The 13,117-nt window shown below is 41.8% G+C and overlaps 1 protein-coding gene across 1 annotated transcript in view; it reads left to right on the top strand.

Moving 5' to 3' along the window:
• LOC146009238 (alpha-2-macroglobulin-like) overlaps positions 1–13,117 on the top strand; it is a 138,227-nt gene that overhangs the window by 77,617 nt on the left and 47,493 nt on the right. Inside the window, exons 19-24 of the mRNA XM_083149400.1 lie at positions 1,570–1,795; positions 6,106–6,226; positions 7,089–7,210; positions 9,367–9,418; positions 10,861–10,944; positions 11,045–11,221. Of these exons, the coding sequence (XP_083005526.1) occupies positions 1,570–1,795; positions 6,106–6,226; positions 7,089–7,210; positions 9,367–9,418; positions 10,861–10,944; positions 11,045–11,221 (782 nt within the window). The remainder of the gene's footprint in view (positions 1–1,569; positions 1,796–6,105; positions 6,227–7,088; positions 7,211–9,366; positions 9,419–10,860; positions 10,945–11,044; positions 11,222–13,117) is intronic.

The raw sequence follows: 13,117 nt of genomic DNA, 5'->3' as shown, positions 1-13,117 counted from the left end.
AGTACAGCACATGTTTGAAAATGTGACAGTCGCTAATGACTACACCTGTGCAGCATCTGGGTGTTCTGGAAAATATGGGCTGTGCTGTCCGTATCGCAAGTACAAATAGACTTTGCGGCACACAGTCTATTTGTCGCAGGAGGGCCATGCTGCACAACGCCACCCCCTGTTGGCGTTTGTCGCCCGCTGGTCGATGCTTTAGCCTTGCCTGTCACTGATGTCTCTAGTTGTGATGTAGTAATCCCGACTACTGATATGTTGGCTCCGCCCATTGTTGATTTGGTGCCGCCCACTTCCGGAAATTTTTCAGGGCCACTTTTAGTCCCCAATCCATCCCGGCTGCAGCCAGTATCTCGGCTGCAGTCCCGTCTGACGTGTCCTGGGCATGCTGTAGACATCCACACTGCAACCATTATAGCTCTTCTGTTATTATCGGTGCTGCTATCTTCAAGATAGGGCACCAATATATGGGGGAGTCAGGGACAAACGTATAAATGGTAAGAAGCACTGAATGTTCAGACACCTGCAGCTATTGACAGCCGCAGGTGTCATTGCCCATACACTGCATCATGGACAGCGCTGTCCTTTGCTGCAGCAGCTGCTGACTCTGGGCTGCAAGTGAGATCTTACATACTTTTTTGCATGCCCAGTAAGCCGGCTGGTGGAACGTCATGATGCTTCCACACTAGGCTGATGTCAGTGGCGTAACTATAAATTTTCTCCCCCGCTCCCCCCCCTATTCTCCCCCTTTCCCCAGGTAGAGTTAACCTTACCCCTCCCTCGTCCGGTCCCGTCCTGGCTCTCCTGGCTCCTGCTGCTAATGAAAAGTGACACACAAAAAATGGCTGCCCCCATACAGCAGACTGTTGTCTACCATCTTTAAAAACTGTCTGCTATATGGGGGCAGCCATTTTTTGTGTGTCACTTTTCATTAGCTGCAAGAGCCGGGAGAGCCGGGACGGGGCCACAGACAGATGCGGCAGGTCCCGTCCCGGCACACAGATGCGGCAGGTGACAGCGGGTACCAATAGCCCCGCAGACCCCCCCAGTGCCCACACTTTCTAAGCGCCTCCCTGTCGCCGTGGGGGCTGCGGGGCTATTGTTACGCCACTGGCTGATGTGCTGTGGAAGGACTAGCAGTGATCACTGAGGGGGGAGTTTTCAATTCCCCACTTTGGCATCCAAGATATTAGTACATCTTGGTGGTGCTGCTTCCTCTTTGCCCAGTGAAGCATGAAGCATTATACCCAAATGTAACATGTGGGTATAATACATCCATGCCTATATGTGTCAGTTAACATTGATGAAGTAGTAGTATTAATGATAATTGTAGTTGTAAACTTTAATACTGCAATAAGTTCAGTATTAATCATTTGATAGTTACCAGCCCATCAAAATGATAGAACACAATAGTAATGTCAGTGGCTGTTCATGCCCTAACAGAGCAAAACTTGAATTTCTCAGTTGGGCGCGATCTAGTGGCCACCGGTTCTTTTATTATATACTGTAGGATTGTTTGGTAATTTAACACTATTACTGTTAAACACAAGACTAAATCTTGTCTAACAGCCCAGAGGGACACACAGAGCTGAACCTGACTACCCCAGATACTATCACTAAGTGGGTAACTGATGCCATCTGCCTGGGGAATTCTGGAATTAGTGAGATAAGGGATGTTGGGCTCACCACCTTCCAACCATACTTCATTGACCTGATCTTACCCTACTCTGTGGTACAAGGAGAGACATTTACCATCAAAGCCCTGGTCTTTAACTATGTGAAGAGCTGTGTGCTGGTAAGTACAGTCATAAACAACAGGATAATGTTCAGCCAAGTTTTTCAACTGCAGATGTCAAAAATGAAAGTACAGTAGACACATATTGTGCCACACAGCCCTCTATGCCTCTTTCAAAGACCGATCTTGGGTGTACTTCAGTGATTACAGTGAGTGAATATGAATTATGAAATGCAAAGTACAAGATACAAGAAAATACCCAAAGACTCATCAGCTCTGCATGTTGATCATCCTACTCAAAAAACTTAAAGTCAAAACAGACACTGGTTGCATTACATAGATTACACTGGGTGGGATAGCCAAAAGTGGAGATTAGAGTGATCTGGTTTTGCTGAAAACCAAACACAACTTTGGGGATTGGCGTTGAACCAAGTTTCAACTTAGATCATTTTTATATGTTTTGGATTGTGGACCTCATTCAGATTCCTTCGGTCCTCCGTGCATTCGCACGGAGTACCGATGTTTTGCATCTGCGCATGCACAGGTGCGTTTCTGCGCATGTGCAGACACAGGGTGCGTTCACCCACCACAAACTTTCTATACACCAAGCGGGGAGCGGAAAAGGGAGGGGGATGCCGGGCAGCGCCATTAGCATATGAGAATGCTGGGCGTTCTCAGGCTAATGAGGCCATGACAGAAATGTGGGAGGCGAGCAGCTTACATCACCGGATAGTCCTCGCAAAGGGCACCCGCAGTTTAGAGTGAATATATAGGTCTTTCTGGGAGAAATCCTTCGATGGTCAGCGATCATCGAATGACTTCTCCCTGCCTGTGAATGGATGATTATGTAAATTATCCATTCCCAGCCATGCGGGGGGTACTGTGCGTGAGGGGGGCGGCCGGCACTGCGGGCGGAGGGCGGCGTCTGTTGGACGCGCAAGGCTGCAAATTTCACAGCCTTTGCGAGTCAATCAGAATAAGGTCCTGTGTGTAGAGTCCTTCTCTCTCCCAGGTGCTATTTAGCACAGGAGAGTGTATGGAGATGGTGTGGGCTGTAGTTCATGCTACAATACTACATTCTACATTAGCATCCAACTTACAAGATTTTAGTTGTTTTTATAAGTTTTTCAATTTTTAAGAAATTCAGATGCAAAACCAAAACACTTGATGGTGGTTTTGCCAAAACCAAAATGCGGATGATTTAGGACCAAAATATCGTGGTCTGCACACATCTCTAGTGCATATATGATTACATTTTGGGAAGACACAATATATGAAAAATAATATACACCCAACAAAATACCCACAGAATCTGCAGTTCTAAAGATTGTTCCATCGTTAAGCCTGTCCCATCTATACATTAATGTGAAATGAAACAGATGAAGCTGCATGATGTGGACAGTACTTCTGCATCACAAGGCATCTGATTTGACATCAATTGTATCATATGTGATAAGATTGGTTTAATATAGACTGAAGGTATTTGTATAGCAGGCATAATAACACATGAAATAGTGTATATAAGACATTGCACTGATGAATTAGGATGATGAATTATTGTATAATGATATAGAAGTAGTAGCTGTAATGACAGAGGAATAGTATATTCAGTTTCAGTACTTGCAAAATCTATATACTTTAGAGTACCGTCTATACTGTATACAATGCACAGTCATATACAAGGGAATAAGCAAAAGTAAGTATCAGTGCAAACGCTAATTGTTTGTTGCGATTAGGATAATCAATGTAAATCCAGAATAATTAGTTAATAAAAGGAGAGTGTCTCGTAGAATTAATGCCTTGGTGGTTCTCCCCTGAGAGTAATATTAAATGCAAAAGAACAGAGGGAAAGTACTGTCTGTTTTTTGTGGGGGCAAAATATAACTTTTATTTTTAAGATAATTTAAAAGATGAGGGATCATGGTCCCTTACACACACACACACACACACACACACACACACACACACACATATATAACACAAAACACACAACACATGTATAAGAACAAATACACGTACCAATGCTGCAACGTGACAAATATTGGTGAGTTATCAGCTAATGTTTCACTGTTAGAACTTATTAGTTTTTATGACCACGGTAATCAAGATATAAATCCTATGTAACAAGACCTTGATAGTTACATAGCAGTATCTCATGAATATAAAACAGGTATTAACCAATTGCCTGGTTGAGATTATAGTCACATGAACAGGTAAGTAATGTATATGACAAGCTGCAAAATTTCAGCTTCATAATGCAAGTAAACCTTCCCCATATGGTGTAGCCCATAATAACTGATCAAATATAAACACAAGAACAAGTAAGTGTTGTACAAATAGTGATAGGCTGTATGGCTCCAGCTAAGCAAGTTATATAAACATTCCTTGTATATCTCAGCCAATAATGGCTGAACAACAAGAGGGGCAGGAGGTACTGGGGAAAGAGGGTAGGATTGGTGAGAGGCCTTCACAGAATGAATATCTGCTGCTGCTTGCCTGTGGGGGAGTAGATAGGCAGAGTGCGTTATGACAGAGCCTAAGCTCACTGATAAGGACAACTACAGTATAGGAAGGTGGAAAACGGAAAGGGAAGGAGGCAAAGGTTTTGCTGGGTGGTCTGTTGGTAGGGAACTATGAAAACTATGGTCATTAAGTGGGTGAAGGGCTCCACAATGCACAGCAGGTGCCCACTCTAGGGGCGGGATGTACTAACGGGAAAATGCGGTAAAACACTCGTTTTACCGCATTTTCCTATGTATCAATACCCGTCCGCCCCGTTTTTGCAAGGGAGGGTATCGCCACCCTCTGGGTGGCGATACCCTATAGAAGCCTATGGGCTTCTTTCGCCGCCCACCGTCCGACGTCCGCGCGCCCACCCCCTCCCGTCCTCTTTTGATCTCCTCCTTCCTCTGGTGTCACAGCCGGCAGGACATCCGGCTTCAGGGGGAGGAGGAGACACAGGGGGACGCTGGCAGCCGCCAGGAGGTGACGGAGACCCCCGCAGCCCACACCACAGGTATCGCGGGGGTCTCCGTCACCGCATCCCGATGCTGGCCGCATATGTTAGTACATATGCGGCAGCATCGCGGCGGCTGCCATGCGAAGGGCGGCAATGTATGTTAATACATCCCGCTCCAAATGTCCTTTTCACCCAAATGGCTTCCTCGGTATGTCCAATATAGAGCTATAATTGCTCGTTATCTTTGAAGCCAGACACTAGCTTAATAGAATCCTGTTTGTATCGCTGCAACATTGGTATGTGTCTTTGTACTTCTATTTGTGTTGTGTGTTTTGTGTATTATATGTGTAAGAGACCATTGTCCTTCATCTTTTAAATGATCTTGAATTAAGAGTTATATTTAAAATAAGACCAACAAGAGTGCCCCCACAAAAAAAAGGACTTTCCCTTTGTTCTTTTGCATACTGTGGACAGTGTAGACACTTCTCATCAGCAGCACCTCATATATTACAGGAATCAGTCAAAACTCTTCTTCCATCGTCACTCAATAGGTGTAATTTAGGGCTGATTTGAAGATGGACTTACCAATGCTGCAGCAGATGTCTTGTGTCAATAGACACCTCCTATGTGCTTCTATGATCTACTGATGCATCCTAAGGTGCTGCATCAGATCATTCAGCAAAACTGAGGCTAGGAAATCTGCATCGGAAGACATAGATCCAGGGCAAGTGCTTCCCAGAGGGAAGCAGAGGACTGCAGGAGAGAGAAAGGGTAGCCTGCAGCTATCTTGAGGCTACTGCACTGACCTGAGCAAGAGCATTGCCGGGGGCTTGGACAACTCCAAAGGCTTGCCAGTACTCTCTTTGGTATATGTGGACCTCAAATGGTAGATGGGCCTACCCTACTCACTATCAGTGCGAAGAAGGTCAGACACATAAAGGTTTCTTTAACATACAGGGATATTCCAAGGATAGATGAGCAAACCCTCCTCGCAGTATTGTGGATAGCTCAACACACATAACAGTTTGTTTAGTGGGTACATCTTTGTGAATACTTTTAACAGTACTATCCTCTCACATTAATGTAATATAATCCCAAAGGAAATGGGGTTCCCAAACAGCATGAACACAAATAACACAAATTCAAAATTACACAATCTGTGATGCAAAACTGCATAATAAAAAAAAAGAAAAATGGCAAAAGATTCCATATATATGCACTGGGGTATAATGAGAGGGGTATAATGTCTACACAAAACGTTTCAAGTATCTTACATTAAGCTTGTATCAACTTTAAATACGGTACAGTTTTTAAGTACAAGCAATTTTCTTTTTCATTTTCAAAAATCACATGATTGTCTTCTTACATAGAATATTCATTCATGTCTTTTGTTTCTATGGCATTATTACAGGTGGTGGCATCACTGTCTGATTCCGAGGATTTCCTAACCGTCCAACAGAAGGAGCAGGCCAGATGTATCTGTGAAGGAGACTCATCATACTTTACCTGGGAAGCCACAGCCCTGCACATAAGTACTATATAGATAGGTGCTAAATTTGAAATTCTGGGGTTTAAGGATATTAATATTTCAGGTCATAGTAACAGAACCCTGCCACCATCATCCTTCATGCTATATGTACATACCTCCAAACAAGTTCAGTTTACAAGAATATAAATCTTTACACTGACTGCTGGGTTGATGTACTGTATTAAGCAATGAAAAGATAGAAAACGACCAGTGGTGAAGTTGCCCATAGCAACCAACCAGGTTTTACTTTTCATTCTATAGAATGTACTACCTTGGAGATGATTGGTTGATATGGTCAACTTAATAAATATTTTCATTGCTTGATAAATTATCCGCTAGTTCTAGCATGCTCTAATCTTGCTCATTGTACGTAGCGCCAAACTTTGTAATTGAGCCACAAAATACAGAGTTGGGTTGTTTTTACTTTATTGAGCATCTTAACTGTTACGTTGGTGATGCCGGCTGGAAAAGAGGTTCCAGATTACAGCCAACTAGATTTTCCTGTGGGAAATGATAAAATAATTACTGGTCTCACTTATGTTCACCTGGACATGATTGCCAATATCTTAAAAACAAGATATTGAAATACTGGAAAGGAGAATACATTCTGTGGTGGATACCTCCTCCCTCAGTGGGTTAATGCTAAGTTCTGCTTTGCTCAGAGACCTGAACTTCAGTTGTTAATCACTAGGAGATCAGTGTGAAACAAAGCATGAGTCCAACTTTTATAATATTAAATAATAATATACAGTTTGTAGAAATAATAATAATAATAATAATAATAATAATAATAAGGCAGCAGAAAAGGCTGTTTAAATCTGATAGCCGGTCTATTTTCTCATCTTTATCATATCGTCACTATTCAGAGAACGTAAAGATCCATGTGAGCAGCGGGTCTCTGCAGTTGGAAGGAGAATGCACTGAAGATCCACTTTTGATAGGAAAGGATCATAGAGAAGACTCTATTGAGAAAACCGTTGTGGTCAAGGTAAGAGTTAAAATATACTGTATTACCAAGGTATAGGGTACCACAAGTTCCCAAATCATGTCCATCATTTTCACCCATAAGAGATGGAAAATATGTGCCACGTTTCAAACACTATACATGTTTCCCAGCTTGGCAAACCCACACTCTTGCCCCCTAAATATACAGGATATACAGGTTGATTATCCCTTATCCAAATATCTGTTATCCAAATTATTCTGAAAACCATACATTCCAAAAAGTGAAAAAAAAAATGTTAACAGCACTACTGAGTACAGTATATGATATATAACTGGCACTACTGGGGACATCTGTAAAAGCACTACTGAGGATATGATATGTAACTGGCACTACTGAGGACATCTGTAACAGCACTACTGAGGATATGATATGTAACTGGCACTACTGGGGACAACTGTAACAGCACTACTGAGTACAGTATATGATATATAACTGGCACTACTGGGGACATCTGTAAAAGCACTACTGAGGATATGATATGTAACTGGCACTACTGAGGACATCTGTAACAGCACTACTGAGGATATGATATGTAACTGGCACTACTGGGGACAACGGTAACAGCACTACTGAGTACAGTATATGATATATAACTGGCACTACTGGGGACATCTGTAAAAGCACTACTGAGGATATGATATGTAACTGGCACTACTGGGGACATCTGTAACTGCACTACTGAGGATGATATGTAAATGGAACAAAATATGTATAAGAAAATAATTGCTTGGCATTCAGTCTGAGATACTGTAGTACACAACCATGTTTTGAAAACTTGTTTTATGCACAAATAAAATATATTTGTTTGTATTTCATGTATTTGATGTTGTTATACAACATAAATGCAAGATACCTCAAGATACATCATTGAAATATAAAAATATTCTTAAATACGGAATAATCCGTTATTCAAAATTCATCTGGTCCTGAGCATTTAGGATAAGTATATATGCAATTTATATCACACTATGGGCGTTATTCTAGTTCACTCTTTCTGACAAAATCCTTCTTCGATGGACAAAACCATGTGCACTGCAGGTGGGGCAGATGTAACATGTGTAGAGAGAATTAGATTTGGGTGGGGTTTAACTTCAAAGTGAGATCTATATTGCAGTCTAAAAATAAAGCAGCCAGTATTTACCCTGCACAGAAACAAAATAATTCACCCAAATCTAATTCTCTCTGCACATTTTACATCTGCCCCCCTGCAGTGCACATGGTTTTGTCCATCTAAGAAGGATTTTGTCAGAAAGAGTGAACTAGAATAAGGCCCTATATATTGTAATGTTCAGGTACAGTACTTCCATCTGTCATGGTAGGAAGCCAGGCATGTATGATGGCTCACATTGAAAGCATGGAACAAATGCATCAGTGTGAGTTCCCTCAATCTGTTGCGGTGTGCCTTCTTTGTGGGGGAGATGTATCAGAAATTGGGGAGTTAAATAGTGGACATATTAGGGTGGTCAATCCCGGGATCGGGATCAGCGGGATCCCGGGATTTAGCCTAAAAAGTGCCGGGATTTGAATCCTGGGATTGGAGTTTCCAATCCCGGGATTCTGGGATTAGCTGCGCATGCGCATATCTAATGCCGGGCAGTGTCTGAGCGAACACTCAGAGGCTGCCCAGGAGTTCCCAATCCCTGGTCTGAAGTCTGGAGCACGCTGGCCGCACCGGCCATATCTGCTCCAGAGTGACCCCTCACCTTTCAGACCTGTCTGCAGTTTCGGTCGGCTCTGCTGCTGCAGCTTCCACCACCGACGCCACCCACCCGCTCGCTTCTGTTTCAAGATGTCTGCCCTTCAGGATGTCTGCCCTGCCCCCGCTGATGTCTGTCCTGCTCCCGATTCCCAGGATTGAAACAATGCCCCAGGATTGGCATCCCTAGGAGAAGTGGTCCAGCTATGCAGCCTGTAAGAATTTTATCAAGTGCGCTCATACAAAATGGTTGAAGTAATAACTGTGTAATGTCATTCATGTGGACACAGCTAAATATACAGCTTGAGTTTTTCAGCACAACTAAAATGTTCAATAAAGACAAACTTTGCTTCATGGACAAAATGATTAGACATATTGTATCCTCCTCCAGCAACTTCTATTATGCCATCAATGACATTGTATCTTATTCTGCTTATTTTAGGCTAGAGGCCATGCAGAGGATAAGACAGAGACCTTCCTTCTCTATCCATCAGGTGAGTGAATGATACAGGTCACTGAATTCAGATGGACATAATAATGAAAGCATAGTACAATACATTCTACCATATATTCAGTGGCAGTTCTGGAGGAGGGGCTGCAGAACACTTCTAAATTTAAATAGTGGAGCCATACTAATTGCCAACAACTGCCATTTCAAACTGGCAGTGGATGTGGCTCACCTATTCACATTTTCAACTGTGCTGCCGTCCACCCTCTGGAGCCACCACTGCGTATGTTAGTTGAAACTAAGCTGTAGATCAGATAACCCTGACCGCTTTAGACTCTGATCATTATCATGTCGAAAAGTGTAAAAGTGCCCATACACGTTACAATTATTGTATACAATATTGTATACAATATCGTATCTCATCGCATCTCGGTTTTGCGATGAGATCAGATGAGATAAGATCTAGTACAAAAAGTATGTGCAGCACATACTTTTTATACTAGATCTCATCTCATCTGATCACATCGCAAAACCGAGATCGGATGAGATGCGATATTGTATACAATAATTGTAACGTGTATGGGCACCTTAAGAATTTCATCAGCAAAAAAATAATCTTTTTCCTGCAAATCACAATTATCTCACTATTATCATGGGGAAATGATACCAGAGCAGTGTTACTTATTGCTATGAAATCTTGGATTCAGCATCCATTTTTGTTTTTTTCTACAGTGTATAAGGAATTATTTGTTTATTAAAGTTAAAAAGAGACATTTTACTATATAGTGTGACAAGGAATCACATCCATTGGACACAGATACAGATTTTTTTGTAGCAGGAAACAGCATTCCAGTATGTTCACAGGGTTACAGGACAGCAGCATACAGGTGTCACAGCACAGTTCAAACTCCTCACATTGTTCCAGTGGTACCTACTGTAGTCCACACCCTCGGCCTATCACCTGGGCTGCTCTTCCACCATCAGGAACCCTGTCTCTCTGCCCTGGAAACACTTATATCATGAGAGCACAGATGCTGCTAATCAGCCCTCCCTGATCACATCAGTTTTCTTGCTGCTGCTGCTGTAAATCCTGGACCGGATCCTCCACATTACCTTTATGTGGAAGTATGCTGTCCCTGCCACAAAATATATAATATTATTAACATTATACAGAAAAGTATTTCTCAATGGAATAGATGCAACATTGTGGCTCCTATAGATACATTTAGGAAATGCAAAGTTATATTTACACTGAGTACAGTATGTAAAGTGTAGTTCTTTTAACTAAATACAGAGAATAACTATGTGTACATATTGCTTTTAAACGCAGGGATCTGTCAATGGGTGTTAAAATATTATTGATTGTAATCTCTTTTAAATGAATATCCCCTCCACTGAACCTTTTGTGGAAAATTTCTTTCAATTGGTATTTTGATAGTTAACGACTCTCCCAAATGAATTTTTCGTTTTTGTTTTCTTGATTGGCAGATACCAGTGAGAAGATCCACGTTTCCCTCCAAGTACCAGAGAGATTAGTACCAGGCTCTGCCCGTGCCCACATGATTGTTTTGGGTGAGGAAAAGCCTCAATGGTTTGGAGAGTATTATTTTGATCTGCAAGTACATTTGTATTTTAAACTATTGTATTATAACTATTATAAAATTCTTTGCAGGTGATATCATGGCCAATATTGTCATTAACTTGGACAACATTGTAAATATGGCTGAGGGATGTGGGGAGCAAAATATTGCAAAGTTTACCAGATATGTTTACACAATGCAATATCTAGAGAGTACCAAAGAACTAACACCGGAACTCAAGGGAAAGGGAATGGAAGCCATGATTGAAGGTACGTTTTATGAGCTGTGTCTCGGTTCAAACTCCCTGAAAGGATCCAAAACAAGTCCCAGTCCCAGGGTTTGGATTTAATGTAATTTATAAATTTTTTAAATCCAAATTATGAACCAAATCACTTTAGGGTGGTTTTGCCAAATACAATACAAGGGTCAACACACATATAAAAAATACAGAGGAGTTTTATTGTTAAATGGGATTGGAGAACCAAGAAAAGAAAAAAAAAAAAGTCATAGAACTCTCTTACAGCCTGAATATACCTGTTTGGGTATAAATCTTGAAACTTTACTAAGAAACCTATTGCTTTACTATTTTGATTGCTTTGCTCCTACAGTGCATTGATACATATTTTTTTTATTTTATTTTATATTTATACTGAGCTAAGTTCTACTATATGTTAAGTTTTATCAAAAAGGTGTTGCTTCAAGCCTTGGAGAGAGATAAAGTGGATATTTTTTTCCCAAAACAAACGATCAGCTTCTTACTTTGATTTAAAAAAAAACTGTGATAGAAGTAGGTTGGTTGCTTTTGGTAATTTCCAATTTATTTCTCTCTAAGGCTTGATACATCTCCCCGATAGTCTATACAGGGCCCTCTAAACTCTTGTTCTCTTTCTGCGCTATACCTAACTCCTGGGACTACCCATTTGCAGTCAGTGATTCTGCCACTTTCTGCCTGCCCTTCCCATAGCAATAGGGCATTGAGCGTTACTGTTCTTAACTGTCACCCGCCTAGTTGTTTAAATATTTCACACTTTAGTTTTTTCTCTTGTATTGTGTTTGCACCAATTTACATAGAATGTTTGTGTTTCACAGTCATTTTATAATGTATGGTGATATACACACTTGGTGGGGCTGTATAAGTAAACAATTATAACCAGATTTTATCCCCTGCTTCACTCACATGTATTTCATAATTAATGCAGCTTGTAATATTACTATGGAGCGTCCCTGTATAAAATATTTGGTGTATTGTCTCTATTGCAGTGGTTCTCAAACTCGGTCCTCAGAAGCCCACATAGGTTATGTTTTCAGGACACTGGCAGAAGCTCTGTATATCATCAATTTCACATTTTATTAATTCACAGGTGACCTGATAAACATGAACCTGTGTGGGGTCCTAAAGACCGACTTTGATCATCTGTGCTCTGCTGCTTTGAGTACAAATATAAAGATCTCTGCACGTAGTGACTCGAGAACATACATACATACATACATACATACATACATACATACATACATACAGTGGCGTAACTACCTATTTTGCGCCCCCCCGCCGCAAAAAATGTTTCCGCCCCCCCTCCTACTCCCCCTCCCCTTGGCGCGCCCCCCCCCATTGCCCATACCTGCCCGGCCGCATCTGCGGTCATGGTCCCGTCTCTCCCAGCGCTGGCTCCTGCTGCTATAATGAAAAGTGACTCTTAGAAAATGGCTGCCCCCATACTGCAGACAGAAAACTGTCTGCAGTATGGGGGCAGCCATTTTCTAAGTGTCCATTTTCATTATAGAAGCAGGAGCCAGCGCTGGGAGAGACGGGACTGTGACGGCACGGCAGGCAGGTACCGGCAGACAGCAGCGGGTAACTATAGCCCCGCAGACCCCCGGCGCCCAAACTTTCTCTGCGCCTCCGCGGGGGCTGCGGAGCTATAGTTACGCCACTGCATACATACCTACAGCTGGATAAAGCTGACATTCAATTACCATCCAGTTCTCATGTACACCCCCTATTTTACCTACAGTAGAGTCTGAACTTATGACTTTTTAATTGTCAAAGTAAAGCTCAAATTTACTGGAAAAAGTCTCTTATACTGGAAGTAAAATATACTGGGAATTAAAGGAATTTGAAGAATGAATATATATTTTTTTTACCTTTTGAGAGATTTGCCTTTATG

The sequence above is a fragment of the Crinia signifera genome, chromosome 6 (assembly GCF_055691185.1).
Source record: "Crinia signifera chromosome 6, ASM5569118v1, whole genome shotgun sequence".
In the NCBI taxonomy this organism is placed as follows: domain Eukaryota; kingdom Metazoa; phylum Chordata; class Amphibia; order Anura; family Myobatrachidae; genus Crinia; species Crinia signifera.
The sequence above is the reverse complement of the archived record's forward strand: the minus strand, read 5'-3'. Positions and strand labels throughout refer to the sequence as shown.